General features: G+C 40.2%; 3 protein-coding genes across 11 annotated transcripts in view; 2 read left to right on the top strand and 1 right to left on the bottom strand.

Annotated features, from left to right (window-relative positions):
• Positions 1 to 1,194, bottom strand: part of LOC111597367 (amyloid-beta-like protein) — a 60,011-nt gene extending 58,817 nt beyond the window's left edge. For 7 of the 9 annotated variants that reach the window (XM_023312026.2, XM_023312058.2, XM_023312085.2 and 4 more), the window contains exon 1: positions 1,096 to 1,190. The gene's annotated coding sequence lies outside the window, so the exon portion shown is untranslated. Of the gene's footprint in view, positions 1 to 1,012; positions 1,039 to 1,095 lie in introns of those variants that run through there. The other 2 variants (XM_023312033.2, XM_023312041.2) reach the window with 2 other exon arrangements.
• A 3,733-nt stretch (positions 1,195 to 4,927) lies between these two features.
• LOC111597463 (lysozyme) lies at positions 4,928 to 5,625 on the top strand. The gene is given in 4 exon segments (XM_023312215.2): positions 4,928 to 5,096; positions 5,156 to 5,305; positions 5,364 to 5,384; positions 5,387 to 5,625. Coding segments are annotated over 4 exon segments (435 nt in total). The 5' UTR covers positions 4,928 to 4,945; the 3' UTR covers positions 5,500 to 5,625.
• A 5,800-nt stretch (positions 5,626 to 11,425) lies between these two features.
• LOC111597508 (transcription initiation factor TFIID subunit 1) lies at positions 11,426 to 13,127 on the top strand. Its single transcript, XM_023312279.2, has one exon. The coding sequence runs from the start codon at positions 11,609 to 11,611 to the stop codon at positions 13,013 to 13,015; it is 1,407 nt and encodes a 468-aa protein (XP_023168047.2). The 5' UTR covers positions 11,426 to 11,608; the 3' UTR covers positions 13,016 to 13,127.
• Positions 13,128 to 23,134: the final 10,007 nt, after the last annotated feature.

The raw sequence follows: 23,134 nt of genomic DNA, 5'->3' as shown, positions 1-23,134 counted from the left end.
TTTGTTGTTGATGTTGCTCGATTCTTTGCGCTGCTCCCAAAAAACTATGCAGCGGAATAGTGTGTGTATGTGTGCGTGTGTGCGTGTGTGTATGTATGTGTGTGCGTAGTAGTATTTGATTGTAGAACGTAGTAGAAGCTCGCGTCAAATAAGCAGAGCATATATGAGAGAACAATCGAGACAGAGAGAGAGGGAGAGAGAGAGAGAGTGGAAGACTCTACACTCAACTCTCTACTTGGAGACTTCTCGCCACTCGCTATGGTCTACACTCGCTGCTCTCGACTAACTGCACATAACTCTGCGTAGACCCTGGCTCAAGACTGAATCGAGTCGATTTACTTATACCCTATATATGTATGCATATGTGACTGGTCTGTATGTTAGGAGTTCGGCAATAAGCCCATTCGGATAAGACTATTCGCAGTTGCTACTCATAGAAAAACAGCTGCAGTTAGTTGGACTACAGTTTTACGTCGCTAGCACAACCCACATTTAGCCACTCTCTCTCTCTCTCTCTCGCCCACTCTCGCTCACTCTCTGGTTTCATCTGGATGAACTGCGCACGCACAAGCACATACAGAATCACACACACACACGCTCTCTCTCTCTCTCTCTCGCGTTCACTCCTTGCGCCACTAGAAAAAAACCGAAATTTTAAATCGAAGACAGAGAAAAAAAATTGTTTCTTTTTTTGCACAACAAATAAATTTGTTTCTAGTTTTTTTTCTTTTTGCTTTTGTGTTTTGCTTTATTTCACAGCCTTTTACTTTGCACTTTGTTTATGTGTTTCTCGTTCATTGATTTCGACACGCACTCGAAAAAAAAACATAATCAAATACAACAACAATTTTAATGCCGACACAAGACACGAGCAAAAAAAATTTAGTATTTTACTCTCTTTCTCTCTCTCTCTCTCACTCTTTCTCGTTCTCTGTCTGCTGCTTTGTGGCTTGTAGAAATCGTAACTGGCACTCGCTCAAGTCCTTTAGCTGCCTTCCTCTCTTTATCTTACGCTCTCTCTGTCTGCCTCTCGCTCTCTCTCTCTCTCTGTCTTTTGTATATGTGTGAGTGTATGTGTGTGAGCAGGTTGACAACCTTGTGCTGTTCAGTCACAGTAATGCTTCGAATGCACCAGGAAACTTGATGAGTACCTAGCGCTGCGAACGCTCACAAACGACTGCAACTGGCGCTGGTTGGACGGATAACTCGTTGCCTTTGGCGGACTCGGTTCCTGGTTCCCGGTTCTCGGTTCTCGGACTCGGAACTTTGCCATCGACTTCGACCTCGAACCACAGCTTACGGCAGACGGCGCATGCGCCTCCCCATCGAATCGATATTAAGTGCGAAACGCCACTGCCACTTGCCACAGGGGATGGAAATTCATGTGTGTGTGCGGCTTTATGTGAGTGGGTGTGTATGAGTGTGTGTAGCTCTATGTGTGTGTGTAGCTCTATGTGTGTGTGTAGCAGCAGCAGGTGCTCTATATGTGCTTTAAGGGCTGCTGCAAAAGCTTCGCTTGCACTGGAACCATCCACGTAATAAGGAGAACTAGTTCGCATCTAGAGATGGCAGTTCTGTTGCAATATATTTGAAAAGTATTAATCTGTATCATTGAATTAAATAAGTAACTATTGTTTTGAAACAGTTTTGCCTAAAATAGCCTATGCCATAAATACCTCAGCAATCTCATTGAAGATATTGTTAAGAACTATTTTCCGCTTAGCTAAAAGCTGATTTTCCTATTTAATCTGTCAGATATTACAATCAAATTTTGAAAATAGATCTTCGTAAGGTTTTATTCCATCTGTAGACATAGCCTGGGACCTGTTAAAATCTGTGCAAATCAAAGTAAAACATAAATATAAATAACTTTTATTACTATCGCAAAAATTTTAAATAAGTTAGGATATATCTAGAGTTTTGATAGCATCCCTGTAAATCGATAAAATGTCTGTGTGTGAAGGAAAATCCGAGTTCGAAAAACTGTATATATGTTCGTAGATATGCAGAGTGGAAAATATTCTCACAACTTTTTGTTCGAAAAATTTTCGATTTTGAGTTAAGCTCGTTCGAAATTATAATAAATAAATTTAAGGATTCTAGCGAAAATATAGGTTGATAAAAAAATATTGCTATATGAAAAAAAAGGAAAAAAAGTTGATTTTTATATTATAAATAAATATATCAATACATATATAAATATATTCAAAAATCTAAAAAAAATATAGTCAAATTTTTAAAGATATAAAATATAAAATTAAAATATATATAAAAAATTTAATAAATATTATTAAAATAATGCGAAAATATCGTAATATATCTAATTATGTTTAAATGTACAGATTTGGTAAATTCTTTTTAATTTTTTCTGATCATAAAATAAATATTGTTGTATGAAATTTATATATTTGCCTTAAGCTTGACTGACACCCTGTGCATAGATCCATTATAAAGCTTGAAGAATTTCCTTTTCGAAAATATTTGAATTCAAAAGTTTTGAATTCGAGTCCCCCAACTGTACGTAATATTCAAGATTTGAATGCCGATATAATATAATAGAAAAACAATAACAAATAAATAATTATTTATTGAAGCTTTACACATTTAGGCACGCCTCAGGTCAAATATTTGCTGATTATTACAAATGAGCCAACTGATAACATTGAGCACTCGAAATGTGAGCGGGTTGTTTGCATGGCTGTTTCAAGAATTCCCCAGTTCTATCAGCAGCAGATCTCATTGCAAGCCCAATTCAACTGAACTATGCTTACGCATTATATAGAAAATATATTTGAATAATAAGTAAAGTTTTCTACGTACTGAAATATGTATAACCAAAGCTGGCTTCAAATATTTATGAATAAATATCGACTCGACGCTAAGATCGCTCACAGTATTTTAAAAGATTATCTGAAATGTGAATCGTATGATATATATGTGAATTAGATGAATTATAAAATGGATATTATCACTTTAGAAACTTATACTTGATTTTTAGAGTAAGCAATTTACTTATGAAAAGGATTTACAGGTCACATGATCATAAAATTCAAAAATTAATTTCAAATCCTAAATTCGTATATTTGTGAGAGTTTTTTTAAATATAAATAAATATATTTGCATATATATTTTTTATTTTTACTAATATAAAAAATATTTTTTTTTTCAAAAATAAAATATTTGGCTTATGAAAACATGAGCAAAATAAGCTTTAAAGCTGAAACATAACATCGTCGTATTTTTTCGTATTGAAAACAGGTGAAAATTCGTTAGAAATAAAAAAAAAATTCAAATTTTTCACAAGAGAGAAATTTTAATATTCAATTTAAACTTGTTTGCTGCCTTGGATTGAATACAGTTTATACTGCAAACGGTAGAAAATTCTCTGAATTTTCATATGATTGAAAATTTTCTCAATAATTCTTCATATTTCGGCTGCAATAATATTTTTTCGATCGGCGAGTTTAACTTTCGAAATTATTTCGGCTCGTGAGTTTATTTTCCGCTCTCTTCAAAAATACTCTGTTCCTTAGTGATAAAGAGTATATTGGCTTGTAGATTTTTACCTAATTTTGGCCGCACATATATGAAACGAAAATATATCATTTTTTTTTTGGAATCAGTTATATGTAGAAATCAAATATTATTGATTAAAGATAAAATAATAATTTTTTCCGCGCGCGTTACTGCCCTGGAAGCTATTAAACTGTCAACCAACTACAGTGTATCTTGCAGTCGGTAAAACTTTGTTTTACATACATATATACAGCAGGGTTTGTGTCTTTGCTATGAGCTTTTTAGTGGTTTATGTCTTAGGTGTGTCTTAGCTATGAGCTTTTTACTGGCTTATGTCTTAGCTTCGTGCTTTTTAGTGGTTTGTGTCTACACTTTCGATAAGTTTATTTTTCGTTAAGCCTTCGAGCTTCGCTGAGGTGAAAAGCTAAGGAGCCGTATTAGAATAAATATTTTGTTAGATTAAGCTCTGAAGCTTTCATAATAAGTAAACCATTTTTGAGCTTTTTGTTGTATGAGACCTGATAAAAATGAAACGAATATTTAAATTGACATATTTTTTCCAAATATACTCCCAATAATCTCAATATTCCCAAATGTTCGTTGTCAAAAAAATAGTAATTAGTTTCACTAAGTTACATAATACAATGTATATATATAGAAAAGTATATATGTTAGATATTTACATTATTTTCACATTTACCACAACTTTTTAAATTTTTCTATATTTTTTTATTGTGGATTTTGGCTTATTGAAATATGTTCAACTTATTTGAATAAACTTAGAAACTGAAAAAGTTTTCAGCACTTTTTACCTGTGTGATTTCTAGCAGAAACCAGTTAAAATACCTCAGTCGAGTGAGCTCAACTGGTAGATGCCTCTTACCAAGAGCTGAGCTGAAGCGTTTACAAAAAATCAAATCATATTTAGCTGCATATAAAGATATAGATTATATATATATATATATTTATATATATGTATAATCAATCAGGTCAAAGTATATGACGAAGTCTGCAATGATTTTCGTATTCGTATTCGAATGGCGATTGATTGAGCTAAAGCGCTCTACTAGTGTCAACTGCAATATGCCCTATGCTAAATGTATAGAGGGTATTGCCCGAAACATGTTTTCTTTTTAAAAACAACTCAGCTCTACTTCATCTTGGATAAGATTTACTTAAGGTACAGAGTGTGCAGCAGCAGCTACATCAACTTAGCGCTAAATCAATTAATGATTAATTCTATAGACACTGCATTGCATTCGAATTGCTGCCAACGGCGAACCCATTAGGCCCGCCGGCAATTAGATCTGTTAGCATCGCACTTGGAACAACGCAAAATGTGGCTTATCAGCAATCGATTGTCTACAGCAGCAGCAGCAGCAACAGAGATCAAGTTCAAGCTTGAGCACAGCCGGCTGGCAGTCGCAATATGAGATCGGCAGTGCTTGCACTGTTCTACGTGAGCTTGTGGCTCTGCTTGGGAGGCGTTGCTCAGGTGCTGAGCAAGCGCTATATGCGCTGCGAGCTGGCCAGGAAGCTGCTCGAGCAGCACAGCTTCGAGCGCAGCCTGCTGAGCAATTGTGAGTGACTGCGGATGGGGCGAGTTGCCAGTGCGAAGACTTCAGTTCTCCACTTTCAGGGATATGCCTGCTGGAGCATGAGAGCGACTTGGAGACGGCCAAGCTGACCACGAATCCGAATGGCTCGCACAGCTATGGCCTCTTTCAGATCAATGGACGCTACTGCCAGGAGAGTCGACGTGGCGGCGTTTGCAATGTCAAGTGTGAAGGTGAGCCTCGCTTGGCCTGCTCTGCCCATTCAATTCTGAACGCTCTGCCCCATTCCAGACCTGCTCGACGAGAATCTGCGGCCTGTGCGAAACGCATTCAAGCTGCCGAGGGCTTCCGCCACTGGAATGGCTGGCAACGCTTTTGCCGCAACAGCCAGAACCTGCCCAATCTGAAGCTCATATGCGGCATATGACTTATTCAGTTGCTCCAATAGCCAGAAAGAGCTCTGTACATATTTGAAGGGATGTGCATGTGGCTCAATCTACAGTGGCGTACGAAATAAGCAGCGCACTTCAAATGAATTTTAATGATTGTGATCCGAGAAATGTAAATGAAATAAAACTATATGTAATATTATAGAATATAAGAAAATAAAATTAGGTTTTTTTACAGCTCTTAATAGGTAAAACATTTAATTTAAAATTAAAATTAATTTTTATTATTTCAATTAATTTATATATAATATTTTGGCAACTCAATATTACCTTTAACTCTTCTATACCTATGAAACTGCTCGACAAGCAAAGCGAAAGAGCTAGTTCGAATTTTATGGCCGCTACTGTAGGCAGTTTTGTGCTATCTAGTATGCACAGTTATACAGCCAAAGCTTTTTGCACACTTTTCGAGTTAATCTTTTGGTAGCTCTGCCTCTCTCTCTTTCTCTCTCTCTCTCTGTCAATCTGTGCGTCTCTCGTTCAATCGCTCTTTTACTCTCGCTCCCACCGCTCGCACACTGACGCCGTCAGCTTATGGGGCTTTGGGGCCTCGGTCCGCTTCAGGGGGATTTCATTAAGTGACGCCAGCTGAACCGAGGCAAACGTTTGTGGTACGTTGTTCCTCTACTGCAGTGGGCAACGTATACAGTTCAATTCAGACTGACTACATATATTTTTTTGTTTTTGCTTTGTTCATGTTGTGCTGAAATTATAACAACGAGTGCGCAGTGGTTGCATAATACATAAATTATAATATATATATATATAAATATATATATATATAAATTATATGTTTTCCAGTCCTGTGGTGACTGAAAGTTAGGTTGAGAGGCGACTGTGCCTCTTATTGCTGGCCTCGGGCTCAGACAATGAAATATGCCATTTAACGAGCAAATGACGGAGTGAATATTTATTTAAGCGGTTTACTGGAAGAACGCTTTTTAACCCTGCTTTTAATTGTTCTTTTTTGAATAATCGAAACAGTTAATTTTATTGGTTTTTCTTATTATATTCACTATTTTTAGTTTTACTTATGTGACACCAATTTTTAGCATGTCCTATCAGTACGAGTTAAAACACGAGACTGATCTATATTTTTACAAATCATAGCCTCACCGGCGTAAGTAGAGTTGCTCTTGCCAGGGCTGTTCCTTAACTTGTCTAGCACCCGATAATAAGTGTTGAATAATACCTTATATTAAGTGTTATAAGCTAACTAAGTGTTATAAGTTAACTACCCCCCCCTCAAGTGTAAGGTCGTCCTCGACCGACCCAATTCCAGCGACGACTCCTCGCAAGTGCTTCGCGGACTTCTTTGCGTCGATGATCCACCAAAGAGTGAGGCCAATGCAGATTAAAGCACAGCATATGGCTCCTCTTTCGGAGTGCCGTACAACGACACATCATCAAAGTGCACCATTTCGGTTCCTTGGTCGCATATTAGCAGCGGTGACCAGCGAGTCGGTGCAGGTGTTCTCGAATGAAATCCGCAAGTCGTTCTCATTCACATTCAATACGGAGCAGTATGAGCAGCGTACTGATTCTTCGCTATCGCCGTTCAGCAGGCGCTTACTAAGCTTGCTCTTGCGCCTACGTATGTGGCGTCTGTTGAAGCTGTTGGTGCCCGACGTGGACGTGAGCCTTGGCATCGGATGATGCACACCAAAGTTGTGCAGCTGCAGCGACTTGAGTGTGGCTGGCGCCGTCGATGACTGGCCGTGCACGTGCCCGTGATGGCCGTGATGACTGTGTCCCACCACTCCAGCGATGCTATGAGCCGTTACTGGACGAGTGATGTGTGTAGTCTGTCGGCGCGCTCAGCTGGCGATTGAATTCGGCCTTGCGGCGCGTCAAGTCCGTCAGGCAGTATTTGTTCAGATGGCCGTTGCTGGAGACAGGGCTCTTGGGCGATGATGCCAGATGCTGCGTATAGGCCGAAGGAGTTGCTGCTCACGCTTAGCTTATTGCCGGCGTTGTGCAGCAGATTGTTACAGTTCTTGCCGCTGATCTTGGCTGCCAGCGACTGCGACACCGGCCGACTTTTTGCTAGGCGCCCTGTACTCCTTGTCGTCGCTCTCGCTGCGCACCGATGCTCGATACGCAGGAAATGTCTTCGTCTTGCTCTTCAGCGAGCCGTTCAGCAGTAGCTGCTGTTGCCGTGCGGCAACTGCCGACAATGCCGGCCGCTGCAGTTGACGTGACGCCGCTGCCGATGAGGATGAGGATGAGCCGGCAGCTGTGGAAGGTGCCGACAGAGATGGACAGCGGTTGGAGCAACCTGTGGCTGTGAAACTTCTTGAATTAATGCAGTTGGCGGTGTTTTGGGGATTTCTTGACTTGGTTCTAGTATGGATGAAGAGTCGCTTGGCTCTGCCGCCGCGAAGAACTCGTTAGTTGTTGCTTCTACTGTTGGTGGTGGTGCCGTGAACAAGGGGATTTCCTCAACGATTCCGCTTGTAGATTTGCCTGCTGTGGTTCTGGCTTAGCATCCAACTGTGGTGCGAATAGAGCTGTTGCTGGTCCTTGTGAAAATATGGGCAAACTCTGTGATGTTGGGAATAATGGAACTTCCGAAACAGGTGCAGTTGACGGTGGTGCAAATAGTGTAACCTCCTGATTTTGATTTGAAGAGCTCTTTAGCTCTTCCCTCTGAGTCGGTGACTTAAAAAGGTTGTTGCTTGTATCTGGTGTAAGTCCTTGTGTTGCGTTAGTCGGACTGGAAAAGAGAGGAACCTCCTGAAGTGTATCGGATAGTGCTGGTGCAAAAAGCGATGTAGTTGCTTCGTGAGTCTGAAAGAGGCCCGTCGATGCCTGTGGTGTAAACAGCGATGTTGCTGGCCCAGTTGGGGGTGGTGCAGCCGCAACAGAGGAACTTCCTGGCTTGGCGCTGGTGCAGCTGACGGAGCTGGCGCTGTAAATAGGGCAACTTCTGTAGGCTGTGCTCCAAAAGGATTAAAAATAGCAGCAGGTGCTGCGAAGGGTGCAAAGGGCGTGGCTGTTAAAGCTGTTTGCTGGCCAAAGCCTGTTGCGGGCACTGCAGTTTCCTGAGCTGTCAGTGGACTCTTGTAGAGTCTGGTACCCTTCTGCAGGCGGTACGAGGAGTGTGCAGGTCCTGCCGCTGGTGGTGGTGCTGCTACTGCCGCTGGTGGGGGAGTTGCTGCAGCCACTGATGGCGGTGCAAACGTTGGAGTACTCTCGATTAAACCAGGTGCTTGAGCAGCTGTCAGTGGCTGAGGGACAGTGGCTACTTGGGTGACTGTCGGAATCTGAGCGTATGTCGCTGGCGGAGCAGTTGCCCCAGGCTGAGTAAATGTCGGTGGTACCGCGGCTGGCGTTGGCTGAACACCGGTTGATTGCCCAGAAACAGCTGGTGCTGGCGTAAAGAAGTTACCAACAGACGGAGCTGCAGCAACTACGGAAGGATTGATGTAACCACCTACAGTGGGTGGTGCTACAGTGGGCGAAAAATAATCAGCAGCAGCAGGCGGAGCTGCAGGCGTAAAAAAGTTTGCAGGCGGCTGCGGTACGGCAGCGCCGGATGTGCTTATGTCAAAGTAGCCACCAGAATCAGCTGGATTGTAGCTGGCTGGTGGGGGTGGCGCAGGTTCGTTGGTTCTGCCTGTGGCCGATTGCACTAGACCCGAAATATTCTGTAACACGCCAGTGGGCACTAGACTAGTGAGTGAGAAGAGACCACCGCTCTTGCGTTCCTCTTGAACGGCTGGTGGTGCAGGCTGCTCGAATGCTGCTGCTGCCGCCGCTGCCGATGGCTGTGTGGGATATGGCGGTGCTTGGAAGGGATCAACAGCTGGCACTGGCTGCTGTTGCTGCTCGGAGAGACCTGTGCGTATAGCTTCTTTCTGGCACTAATGCGATAAGTGTTCTGTCCGGCCCCACGTTGGGCGCCAATTATATGATTTCCAGTCCTGTGGTGACTGAAAGTTAGGTTGAGAGGCGACTGTGCCTCTTATTGCTGGCCTCGGGCTCAGACAATGAAATAAGCCATTTAACGAGCAAATGACGGAGTGAATATTTATTTAAGCGGTTTACTGGAAGAACGCTTTTTAACCCTGCTTTTAATTGTTCTTTTTTGAATAATCGAAACAGTTAATTTTATTGGTTTTTCTTATTATATTCACTATTTTTAGTTTTACTTATGTGACACCAATTTTTAGCATGTCCTATCAGTACGAGTTAAAACACGAGACTGATCTATATTTTTACAAATCATAGCCTCACCGGCGTAAGTAGAGTTGCTCTTGCCAGGGCTGTTCCTTAACTTGTCTAGCACCCGATAATAAGTGTTGAATAATACCTTATATTAAGTGTTATAAGCTAACTAAGTGTTATAAGTTAACTTATACATACATATATATACAGATACTTTTAAATGAGTAGCTTTTAATGTGCTTAGCATGTACCGTAATAGATGCATTGATCTATCCATGTGTGTTTGTTGTAGTGTCTGAAACTGAGCCTCTGATTCACAGACAGTCTATATATAAATATATATATATATATGGTTCTCTAAATATATATAAGTTCTCTAAGCTGCAACCGAACCATCTTGAAAGATTGTGTTGTTCAGTCTCTCAGCTGCAGTGCACCCAAGCTGTTGGCCCTATAATCAAGTGCAGCCAAAGTATTGAAGAACCTTCATCTGTCCCCTTTATTATATACTTAGTTGTGCTATAATGAAATACATTACAAAGTTATAAGTTGAAGACTTTGTTTGGGAAATGATTATGTTTCCCAAATATGATTCAAGCTGTGAAGTGACCTCATGAAAATATGTATTTGTAAGCGAGGATCGAGTGGGTGGCTTTGTATTACATGTTACATCAGTGTGTGCCCTGAATCCCTCAATATAATTTACTATATTTTGTTTTCTTTGCAACTTTTGAGGACTTTTGAGGTTGCAAGTTAATGAGAACCAAATGCGAAGATTCAATCCTATCTGAATAAGTGTTCGAAAATTAAAAACAGTGTGACCTTAAATCTAAATGAAAGCAATAAAATGCTACTGAAGCTTGAATTAGTTCGAACTGCTTCAAAGCTTGCGATGAAATAAAGTAAACAAAAGAAATGTTGCCTAAAGCGGATCAATTTAAGTGAATATATATAGTAAATTGTATGCAAAAAGAGCTAAACATTCAGCATAACCTCAATTTTTCAACCTAACCTCAACTGCTGACAAATGACATTGAATTGACTAATGCATGAATAGCCCAATGTACAATATGTTGTGGCTGTGGAGCGTTATGTTGATTGTCAGTTAATATATATGAGCTTGATTATGAACACGAACATGAACATGAACCAGTTCAATTAGTGCATGAACGGTTTCGCTTTTGGAGCTGTGGAGCATTACATTGATCTTTATTTTTAAGCTTGCAGAGCCAGAGCTCTTCATCTATATCTATATCTATAGAAGAATCTAGAACTAGAAAAACTTTGTGTGGAATTTCATAAGAAAAGCAAAAAAACGAGTTGGCTGATTCATTGGGTTGTTTGAAAGTTCTCTTGCATATTTCACCATATTGTGAAACAGAAAATCAGGTAAACACAGAAATGGGTGTCTATAACCGAGAAGGTGTATATAATTGCACTTGTTTATTACGCATGTGTGCGTGTGTGTGTGTGTGTGTGTGTGTGTGTGTAGCTGTTTACATGAAAACTTGCTATTTTTAGCCAGAGCTCTCGCGATTTGGCTGCGACGCATTAGCTGGCTCCACAACTCAGTCAAGCGTGAGCGCTCTCCCTCGCCATCCTTATCTTTAGCTCGCTCTCGCCCACTATCTCGCTCTCGCTCTCTCCCTGTCTCTCTCTCTCTCACTTTCTGTTGGCGTCGCTGCCAGCGTTAAACGTTTGCAAACGTTGAGCGACGCGTATAAAAGTTGCCGGCCGGCAAGCGTTCAACATCAGTTGGCAGCTTGAAGCTTTCTGGGGCACTCAAAGAGCAAGAGAGAAAGAGAAAGAAAGAGAATCAGGGATACAGCGCAAGAGAACCAATTGAATCGCATCTAAGAAGTCTTGCAATTGTTATTCGAAAACATCACAAGGATAAGCGAAGCATATTTCTCAAACATGGCTGAGTCAGCTAAGCGTAATGAGCAGCTGCTGGACGCTCAGGAAGAGGTCCTTGATTGTGACATTGAGTTCGAGGAGGAGCAGCCGCAGTCCTCGCAGCCGCCGGTGCCGCACAGGAGCAACAAGCTCATCAGGAAGGCCATGAAGAAGGCGTACAAGGCGCAGCGCATGCTGCAGCAGGCCATGGAGCAGCTGGCCGCCGAGCAGGCCAAGGCCGAGAGGCGTCAGTGCAAGCGGGCCAAGAAGCAGCGAAGGCGCGAGAAGAAGCAGCTGAAGAAGCAGGCCAAGAAACAGGCCAAGAAGCAGCAAAAGGAGCAGCCAAACCAGAGCCAGGATCAAAACGAGCAGCCACGCAGCCGCTCCAACAGTGTCAGCTCCACTTCCAGCTCTTCGAGCTCCTCCAGCTCCTCGAGCTCCTCGAGCAGCTCTTCCAGCAGCTCGAGCTCCGGCTCGGAGCAGAACTTTGGACGCGGCTGCTATGGTTGGCCTAGACGACATGGCCATCGTCATCATGGCCGACGCGAGCGTTCCAGGTCGCCTTCGCACTGGCGCCGGCATGGACATCATGGCCATAGGCACGGCCATGGTCCCCATCACGGCCATGGTCCCCATCACGGTCATGGCCCCCATCACGGTTTCGGTCCCCATCACTTTGGACCCCACAATTTTATGGCCCGAGGCGGCTTCGGTGGCTGCCCCTGGCCAATGATGGAGCAGCAGTTTTTTCGGAACGGCGACCTGCCGTGGGCTCAGGAGACGCGCATGGCATGGCCGAGACACCGATCGAGATCTAAGTCGCGCTGTGCTTCACGTGGCAAACATGGCGCCCATCACAGCAGGGGAGACAGGGGAGACAAGCGCAGCCACAGCCACAGCCACGGACACGGACACGGAGATGGCCACACGGGTGGTCACCATGAGCGTCGAGTGAGCCGCTCCAAATCCAGCTCCAGCTCCAGCTCCAGCTCCAGCTCCAGCTCCAGTTCCAGCTCCAGTTCTAGGTCTAGATCTAAATCTGCTAACGATAAGGATCAGAGTCGTGAACATGGACACGGACACGGTCACCATCGTGGCTCTCATCATGGGCCTCACCATGGACACCATCATAGATCGCATCATGGTCCCCACCATGGACCCCATCATGGACCCCATCATGGACCCCATCATGGACCCCATCATGGACCCCATCATGGACCCCATCATGGACCCCATCCTCGTCACAGTGCCGAAAAATGGCTATCTGATGGCTTCGACCCAAATTCTTCAGCTTTTAACTCGTTTGATCTGTTCTGGCATTCGGCCCCGCCGTCAAATAACAGCTCCAACAAGCACGACAAGCATGGCCACAAGGGCAAGGGCAAGGGCAACGACAAGGGCAAGGCCGAGGGCAAGGACAAGCAATGAGCAGCTAATCTGCTGGCCTGCAGCACTGCCTCCATGCTTATTGAAATGTTGTTCGACTACGACCATTATTTTCCTATACTTTGCATTAACCAACTAATATATATATATTTATATATATTATATATCTTCTATAATATATATCTTCAATAAAGAAAAACAAGTTATACAAACAACAAAAAAAATATAAAACAGAAAAAGTGTAAAAAAAAGTCTAACTAATCGTTTCGCACTGTAAAATAAATATTATAAATAAAACAAACCAAAGCAAATAATTCTGTATCATTTTTGGATGGGAGTTTTCTAATGTGCAAAATTATAATAAATATATATATATACATATATATATATATATATATATATATAAATCTAATTGCACTTTAGTCAAGCCAAACAATTATTTATCTAGACTTGCTTTACGCTTGTTAAGCTAAAATAATTAAATTTAATGATGCGATTTGCATTTTGCAATTGCCAAACAAAGGTGTATTAAATGTTGGCCAAATTCTCTGTTTAATAATTATTTAATTGAGTTTTATTTTGCAATTTAAATGAGGAATTCGAGTCCAACATTTTTGTCAATTTTAATTTATTTTAAAATTTGTTTTATACTCATTGTGGCATTTGACAGGTTTCTTTGTTTAAAAAGAAAAAATTTTTAATTTTATTTTATACATTTTAAAGTTTGTGATTTACAAAAAAACAATCAAGCCAAAACTGTCTTAGAGCAGGGTCTAAAGCACATTTCTAATACCAAATTTGAGTAAATTCTCTATGACTTCATGTTTATCTGACGATTTAGTTAAAAAATTCTGCACTTTTCTTTAAAACCAAAAAAAACTGAATAAAAATAAACTGTGTAATTAATTTAAAATTAAAAAATATTTAAACATAATAAATATTATATAAAAATAAGTATATAATTTATTAGAATTAAGTAATCTTTATGGGCAAAACTATTATTGATACACAAATAAATCTCACATTCAAATTGGATATATAATTAATATTTATATCTTGTGCTTTATCGACATGTGTTTAATTACAAAGAGCAAAGCCCTTTGACATATTTGCTGAGGGCCCTGTTTAAGTCAAATGACGACTAGCGTAATCACAGCAGAGTAATTAATACAACCTTTGTTATAACATATCATAATGGAAAATAAAACAAACTCAATTACGCATCGCTTCACACTGTAATTTGAGTGTTAAATAGATAACAGCGGCAAAGCATGGGAAAACCCGACCTATAAATACTCTAACTTATGCATCATTTGTTGTTTTGAACGTGAACTTTCTAATATATAGGCTTTTGTCCATGCTTTATGTCGTATATATCTATATATGTATATACATATATGTCTATATACATATATATGATACACATATGTATATTTATCTATATAAATACTCTGGAATGACATTCGCAATAAGTTCCAGATAACATTCTGTGCAAACAAAATGAATTGGCTAGCTTTTGGCTCGCCTATCGCAGGCGTGAAAGAGGTTTTTCCCAAACACCATGATAAATGTGAAAAAAATACATTCGATAAGTCGATTGCAATTGCTGACTAAATATTCCACAGTTGTAAATGCGTTGTATATGTGGTGCATTGTTCAGATCAACTTGGAGAGGCAGATCTACTTGCAATATTGGAGGGGCATAGGCAAGTTTAAGTGTTCCCAGCGGGGAAAAGTGTTCTCGAAAGCTGTCTGCTGTCTCGACATGTCAAATCACCTAGCTAAGCAATGGTTAATGAAGAGATGAAAAGTAGACAAAGAAATTTATATATATATTTATAAATTAAATTAATTCTATAAATAAATAATAAATAAATAATTTAATTATTTTAAAATCACATTTTAAACTATTTTGGAGTGAAAACTTGAAGATCTAATGGAACACATATATACATAGATATATATGTTTTTTATTGAGCTAAAAAAGTATTCCATTTAAAACCTTTTTTATATTTAAACAAATACAGTCAAATTTATTTGATATATTTTAATTTATTAATTTTTTATTATTTTTAATTAATTATTTATCAACTCAGTTCCTAGCGAGCTCATGCTTGCCTGGGTACAGTTCAGTTTGTTAGTAGCGTGCCTGGCTTAACTACAGTTAAGAGCGTGCGTAAGAGAGCAAATAGTGGGTACAGTTCGTGCATGCTGTGAACAGCTTTGCCCCTTTGGGAACAGTCTGATGGTATTGTGTGGGCACAACTATTTCAGTTGCGTTCTGCTTGTGCTGCTGCCAAAGTAGGACTTCACAATGCAACACCCACATTCACATCCAATCCACACACACACACACCCCCACGCAGACACGTGCATACATGGACGCCCACACTGACCTATTCGCAGAATGAAATGTAAATATCATTTTTAAAATTCTCGGATTTCACATTTTAATTGCAGGTGATGTGTGCACGCGACACTAAGCTACGCGGCTGCGGACAGACGCTTCATGTGTAATGAAGAGAGTGTGGCGCCGGTTAAGGGTCAGGGGTTGAGGGTTGATAAGATGCTGCAGCCAAAAGCTAAGCTGCGAACGTTGCCCGCATTTTACATGAGTTTTATCAATTGTTTTTTCCTTTTTTTTTTGCCCTTTGCTATGCTTTATCAACAGGTGTGCTTCGGTGTGTGAGTGTGTGCGACAGTAAATGAAAAATTTCATAGCGAAACTTAATTCAATTCTGTGACAATGTGACAGAAGCAGGAGCCCTTTTTTGCTGTTATTCGTTTCACTTTTCTCGCTGATTTTTATATTTTTTGTGCACTGGGGCTTCATTGTCAGCGGCAGCGACATCAACTGTGCTCGGAGAGCTGTATGAAAACTGCCAATCCGTGATTTATGTTGAGCGCACTTCTTCTTTTTATTTTCAATTTACTTAAAACAAAATAAAAATGGTGAAACGGCGGCACATAAAATGAAATGCAGGAAGTGGATTTTTGAGCGGAAATAATTTTGCCACATGTTGGCAAATAAACACAAGCCAAGGTGAAGATGCTGTGCGCGGTCGCCGCAGCCAGTCTATCGGCAGCGGGCGGTGGCTCAGAGCCAGCCGCCTTTATCGTTAACAGCTTAAAATTCAATATAAGTGCACAATTCTGTTCCTGCTTCATTTGAGCGTTATATAAATATATATATATATATATATATATATATATATATATATATGTGTGTGTGTGTGGGTGTGTGTGTATACATCCTCTTCTTTTTCTTTTTTGTTTATTAATTTTGGTGGCAGCCAAAGCACACGGCTGTGCGTGTGCGTAAAAAGTAATTTTGTGGCAAGCGTAGCTAATGCATAAGCTGCTCACTCCACAGCTGCTACACCTCCGCCTCCACCACTCTGCGCGTGTGGCAAGGTATTGAAAGCTTAAGTGAGGCATTGATGAGATTGCCAAGATAGTTATTGTCAGCTTGAACGTTTAACATTTCGCTTTAATGAAACTTCTTGTTGCAGCCAAAAAGTATGCAACACTTTCGATCATGGAAAAGTTTGTGATATAGCAAAAACGTAATTGAAACAACAGCGGACAAGTCGAAGGATTCGTGCCATGCAAATGGTGCTAGCTTGGGCTGACAAATGAGGTGGAGAGTGCTTTTATGGGGTATGCTACGTGTGGTAAGTGCCAGTTGCAACTGTGCGGTGTCTGGCTGACGTTGCCCGACCGACGCGAGCTCGTGGCGCATTTGGTATGCAACACTTGTCCGGCAACCTTAACAGTGTCAGCCAGCGAAGGCAAACACAAAAACAAACCAATGCACGACCAGTTCAGCAGCAGCAGCTACAACAACAACAACTTACTTCGTTTTGTGTGCGTGGCAACAAAAAGTAGAGCTGCCAGGGCAACGCTGCGTATGCGCAATGTGGGTGCGAACAATGCAGCAACTTGAACCGGAACGCAGCGAACGTGCGAACGCAGCTGCTCTTTTTTGGGGGCGTCTGTGGTGGGCGTGGCACCGGCCACAACATAGGCGTGTTGCTGCTGCATCGTGCCAAACATTTTAAGTGCAGCCGTGTGCAAGCAGCACAGGCAGCAAATTTCTGTTTTTCCTTATTTCACTTCTCATTTTGTAATGCCCTGTAAAAAGTGCGAAGCGGGCAGCATAGACTCACATATATTTCACTTAATATTTTCAATATATTTATAGATGCATATAAATTTTTCTATATATATAATATTATGTTTTAGGCATAATTTCAACTGTTCTTTTTAAAGGCAGTCAAGCTTAAATATGAATAAAATAATTAAATATAGTCTTAATATCAATGACATGGGCTTTATTGAATGGAACATTTATTGACAATTACGTTTAAAATTAATTTATAATTTTATATTCCATATTCCATACAGCTTGCAGGGTATTTAAAGTCGATCAGACGCTGTTACATCATTATAAATATATTTTTGCTCTCTCATTGATATTTTTATTTACCAATTCAAATGGCACGAGAAGCGAAGGCGACTGCCCTCGTTGCATTTAAATTGCATTTAAAGGACCAATAAATATTTAACTTAAATTGTCTCTGATGAATAATCGCTAATTAATTTGTATGCAGCGTGAATTGCGACCGCAGCGTGCGAAATGAACAACAGGCTTAATTAAAGCAAGACAGTTTATTTTTGAAAGTAATCTGATTGTCCTGGCAAATGCTGCATTGCAGCCAAATTGAATTTGATTCAAACGTTTTTACACAATTTGCCAAAAACAAGGAAAACATTTCAAGAGACATAAATAATTGAATTGCATTCGTACAATTGCCAGAAATTGCTTCATTGTCTTAATCCTGACAATAGGGCTTATTGAAATTGAATTTAGACTGTTTCTTGCTAATTCAATTAGATAAGTTATTGATAAAAGAGTTTTTAACATACCTTAAGCAGCCGGCAAGCACTTGCTATAGATTTTGTTTTCTCTACTCAAACAGATTGTGAGACGAGATGAAATGAAAATCTTTGGGAAAACATTCATGCAAATGAATAAATAAGCAAGTGGCAAAAGAGGCTTTGACTGACAGCCGAAGCAGACTAGATGAGCTGTAGGCAACAGTTACATATTTACATAAATATTACACGGCTATTACGAAATGCCACTAACACAGCCGAGGGCAGGGTGCAGCCATGTGTGTGTGTGTCGTCTGTGCAAATACATATGTAACTTTCTGCCATGCAATACAATAATATGAAAATTATTTCAAATGTAATTTCAACTTAATAAATTGTCATATAAAAAGACACGTTCCCTTGCAAACCGATTGGCACGCCCACACACACAAACACATACATACACACACGCACACACACACACACACACACTCAGCAACTTGGCTAAGTGTTTAAACAGGCAGTCGAGACAGCTGCAAGGGCTGCCTCATTACGGAAGCCGACGCTGGTGAATAACGAAGGAAACGCTGAAAGGTAGACGCATGACAAAAGAAAATGGCGGCGACAGGAAGTGAAGTTGTCGAAAGTAAATTTGCATAAACGTATGAAAAATTTTAATATTTACGACAAATTTGCAGCTACCCCCAACCATCTGCAATTCGTTTGCTCACATTTCCGCATACAAGCCTGTGGGCTTGCCTGTGCCCGTGTCTGTGTCTGTGTGTGTGTGTGCGTGTGAGCAGCATGCTAAGTAAAAACATGGCTCGAAGCTGAGCTACGATTAAAGGCAGCAGCAAATGAAAGGGGCCCAGTTGCTGTACCTGGAAGTGAAGCTGCAAATGAAATTGAAACCGAACTGAAACTGGAAATGGAAATGGGAATCAGGACGGATTGAATTGGTAGTCCAACGTCCAAAGCAGTGGTTCTAGGAGTGGCTCTCGGCAGATTGCCAAGTGTGGTCAAAATGAAGTTAGTAGAGTGAATGGGCAATGAGCAATGAAAACGTTGCCTTGGTTATGCACTTTAAGAGCATTGTAAGCCATTCAGACTATGCATCTCCCTCTCTCTCTCCCTCTGTTTCTCTCCCGCTCTGTATGTGTGTGTGTGCCTATTGCTCTTTCCCTGCCAATTCGCCAACTTTTTTATGACCCACAGATTTGGGCGAGCGCCAAAGTTGAAATGCAGGCGAATCAGTTTTCCAGGCAACGCTTTTTGTGTTTTAGCATTTTTCCTGCTGCATTTGTTCCTTTTATGTTTTGCATGTGAATTACTTAAAAGGCGGATGCACTCTAATTCAATTTCATATATTCATGAAGCTGTAACAATTCGGACTGCGCCCGTTCTTAGTCAAGCATACAAAAGCCCTCTTAGCACTAGCTAATTAAAACAGATAAATGCTATGTGGCTTAAATAAAAGTTTAGAATTCAAAGCTATTCATCTGTGAATTGTTCATTTAACTGGCTAAAGGCAAGCGAGCTGTATCTGTATCTGTATCTGTATCTGTATCTGTATCTGTATCTGTATCTGTATCTGTATCTGTATCTGTATCTGTATCTGTATCTGTATCTGTATCTGTATCTGTATCTGTATCTGTATCTGTATCTGTATCTGTATCTGTATCTGTATCTGTATCTGTATCTGTATCTGTATCTGTATCTGTATCTGTATCTGTATCTGTATCTGTATCTGTATCTGTATCTGTATCTGTATCTGTATCTGTATCTGTATCTGTATCTGTATCTGTATCTGTATCTGTATCTGTATCTGTATCTGTATCTGTATCTGTATCTGTATCTGTATCTGTATCTGTATCTGTATCTGTATCTGTATCTGTATCTGTATCTGTATCTGTATCTGTATCTGTATCTGTATCTGTATCTGTATCTGTATCTGTATCTGTATCTGTATCTGTATCTGTATCTGTATCTGTATCTGTATCTGTATCTGTATCTGTATCTGTATCTGTATCTGTATCTGTATCTGTATCTGTATCTGTATCTGTATCTGTATCTGTATCTGTATCTGTATCTGTATCTGTATCTGTATCTGTATCTGTATCTGTATCTGTATCTGTATCTGTATCTGTATCTGTATCTGTATCTGTATCTGTATCTGTATCTGTATCTGTATCTGTATCTGTATCTGTATCTGTATCTGTATCTGTATCTGTATCTGTATCTGTATCCGTATCTGTATCTGTATCTGTATCTGTATCTGTATCTGTATCTGTATCTGTATCTGTATCTGTATCTGTATCTGTATCTGTATCTGTATCTGTATCTGTATTTGTATCTGTATATGTATCTTCATCTGTCCTTTCCATGAATATATTTGCATCTGTATCTGCATTGCTAGGAATACAAATGTATCTGTAAATTGAATTTATTCTGCATCTACGTCTACATTTGTTAAATTATACACAAATAGATCTGTATATGCAAATGTATATATATAAATAGGTTTGTCTGCTTCTTTTTCTATCCTTTTTCTAAAACTTTCACCGAGAGATGCGATTCGTCACAGCTAATGGGAATGCTCACTAGGCAAGAGCACTTAACACATAAACAGCAAGCGGGGGGCAACAAATTTGTTTATTGTCAGAACATTAAATGGTCTTTCCTGATCGGATCTATTGGGCACTGGCATCGGTCTGGTCAATTGACGCATATAGCTAAGCCCATTATATCATTAGCTATTGGCAATTAGCGCTGTCATTTAAATGATTTTTTAAATGCCAAATGCTTTGCTTGGTGTTAATATTCAATTGTGTCGATACCCTGGACACGTGTAATAGAGTCGGTCAGCTCAAGCATATGTATGCATAAGTATCAGAGGAATGCTTGACCTGCAGAGTCTGCTTGGCGGATCAGTCAGAAGAAGTTCTTGACAAATTTGACAATCGATAATAGATGCTCTAGTAAGAAGCGATATTAAAACTCTCTTGAGTGTTCCTTGGATAGGGTATCTAAGTGTGAGCACTTGTAGTTTAACGGGCCTGTGCTTACTTAGTCCACATCTAATTGAAAGAAAGCCGATTTGGTGAAACGTACTCGATTTGATTGCTGCCAATGGCTGGTGGCATATTTTCGTATAATTGGGAAAAACTTTAGCTGTAATCGTTTTAATTTGTGTTCAGTGGCTTTTAATGGTGCCAGCGAATGGCTCTGCGATTGCTTTTGCGACTATTTAATTGCTATGCATGGCTACTTAATTGCCTGAATGATATGCTGCAGTCATTCTCGCACTTATATACATATATATATATAGTATATATATATATATATATATATATATATATATATATATATATATATATATATATATATATATATATATATATTTATATATATATATATATATATATATATATATATATATATATATATATATCCATTGCGCTCTCAATCTGTTCTGTTTTCGCTTTATAAGCTTCATTATAAAGATACTCTATACTCTCGCAGCAGTGCCAGCCGCATGGATGTGTTGATTTACTGGAACTTCATTATGCTTGTACACCTTGTCAAAGGGCTTATTTTCAGTGTTTACCTGTTGGGATTACATGCCACCTATCGTCGTATGTGCAACACATTGATTAAGTGGATTCACGGCTTTTTGTTGTTTTCCTTCTCTTATATAAGCCAACCATCGTACTTGAATGATTGTAATTAAAACTGTTTAATGTGTTGACAACTCTCTCTCTTTCTCTTCCCCTCTTCCTCTCTCTCTCTCTCTCTCTCTGTTACACCTGATATTAAGCACACAACACAATTAATTTTAACTTATGTAAAGCGCATCGGGAAATGCAATGGGTGCTTTTGTCTTTCGACAAATTGAATTCCATATTACGAGTGGCTGAATTAATTAAATTCCATGGCTATGATATGTCATTGATATACGCTGAGTGGTGATTACCACAGAAACAAGTCGGGGGTAAACATCTAATATATTCAGCTATTGGGATTAATAATTATGAAGCGGTATCGCATTAATTTGCAAAGTTATTGAAATTCAATTATTCAATTATTTTGCAATACAAATTCCAATTTATTTGCAGCTCAAAGACGCACACACCTGCTGCCACGCCCATACCTGCAGTCAAGCCCACGTGTGACATGGACGCAGTGATGTATGCTTCGCATTTGACCTGCGAGTCAAATGTGACTTGCACCAGCCCCGTAGCTGGGTGGGGCAACGGCAATGCCCCAATTGCATTTGCCAAAGGCTGCCAGGTGCAGCAGCAGCGACGCCTAATGCCAGGCATAAATTACCTGGTCGAGTGGCCACACCACAAGACAGACAGCTACAGCTGGACAGCTGACTGGGCACAGGAAATGGGAGCAGGTGGCCAGAGCACTTTGCTTCAAGTTTTATGATGTTGCTCACAGCAAATTACAGCGCAGGCGAAAAATATCATCATCATCCAGTTGCAGGTGTGTTGGCTCAGGTTTAGTTTAAGTCTTTCAGATGTGAGAGTTCCGCCAATCATTTCTGTGAATCACACCCTGAAAGCATTTGCATTTTAGGTTTAAGGATGAAGCAAAGCTTGTACGATTATTATTATTACTAGTTTAGCCAATATCTTACTTACTCTTAGCCACCTTTTCAGAGTGTCATTATCTGCTGCAAAGTGCTTGCCTCATGCGTTTTCTTTAAGCCTCGTTTCTCCTATTCTCTGTGCCCATTTCTTTTTAATAGCTCTTGAGTATTGGCTCTCTTCTTCTATTGTCTATTTCAAGCACTCAAAGACAATCCATTGTCTCTGTAATATATTCTCCTTCCCTATGTCTCTGTCTCTCTGAAAATCTGCTCCTCCTACAATACCTTAAATGCTCTCTCCAGCTCTTGCCTGAGATCTCATATCTTGTATACACATACACACACACTCTGATTGCTCTGTGTGTCCCTCGCCTTCTTTCTCTATACCCCACTGTATTCTCTCTTCTCCTCGCATGTCTTCATATTCACTTAAACTATTGTCCTCGACCTTCCTCTCTGTTTGCCTATTAGCTCATCCCACTCTGCTCATTCATTCAGCTCTTCATTCTTCTCAATATCGCCTTTCTATGCGCTTCTCTTGTTTTGTCAAGAACCAATTCACAGTCATTTCTTTGCGAGTGTAAGCACAGTTGAGAAATGTCTGACCTGGATTTTGGTGAAAATGCCATGCAGCACTTAACTTGGGACTCTGCTTTATGGCTGTTCCTTGGCAGGCAGCCAGCAAA

The sequence above is a fragment of the Drosophila hydei genome, unplaced genomic scaffold, assembly GCF_003285905.1.
Source record: "Drosophila hydei strain 15085-1641.00,03,60 unplaced genomic scaffold, DhydRS2 tig00000232-arrow-arrow-pilon, whole genome shotgun sequence".
Taxonomy (NCBI): Eukaryota; Metazoa; Arthropoda; class Insecta; order Diptera; family Drosophilidae; genus Drosophila; species Drosophila hydei.
This window is presented reverse-complemented; position numbering and strand designations above follow the sequence as displayed.

Coding starts and splice junctions, on each gene's coding strand:
- LOC111597508 (XM_023312279.2), top strand. CDS start 11,609: ATGGCTGAGTCAGCTAAGCGTAATGAGCAGCTGCTGGACGCTCAGGAA.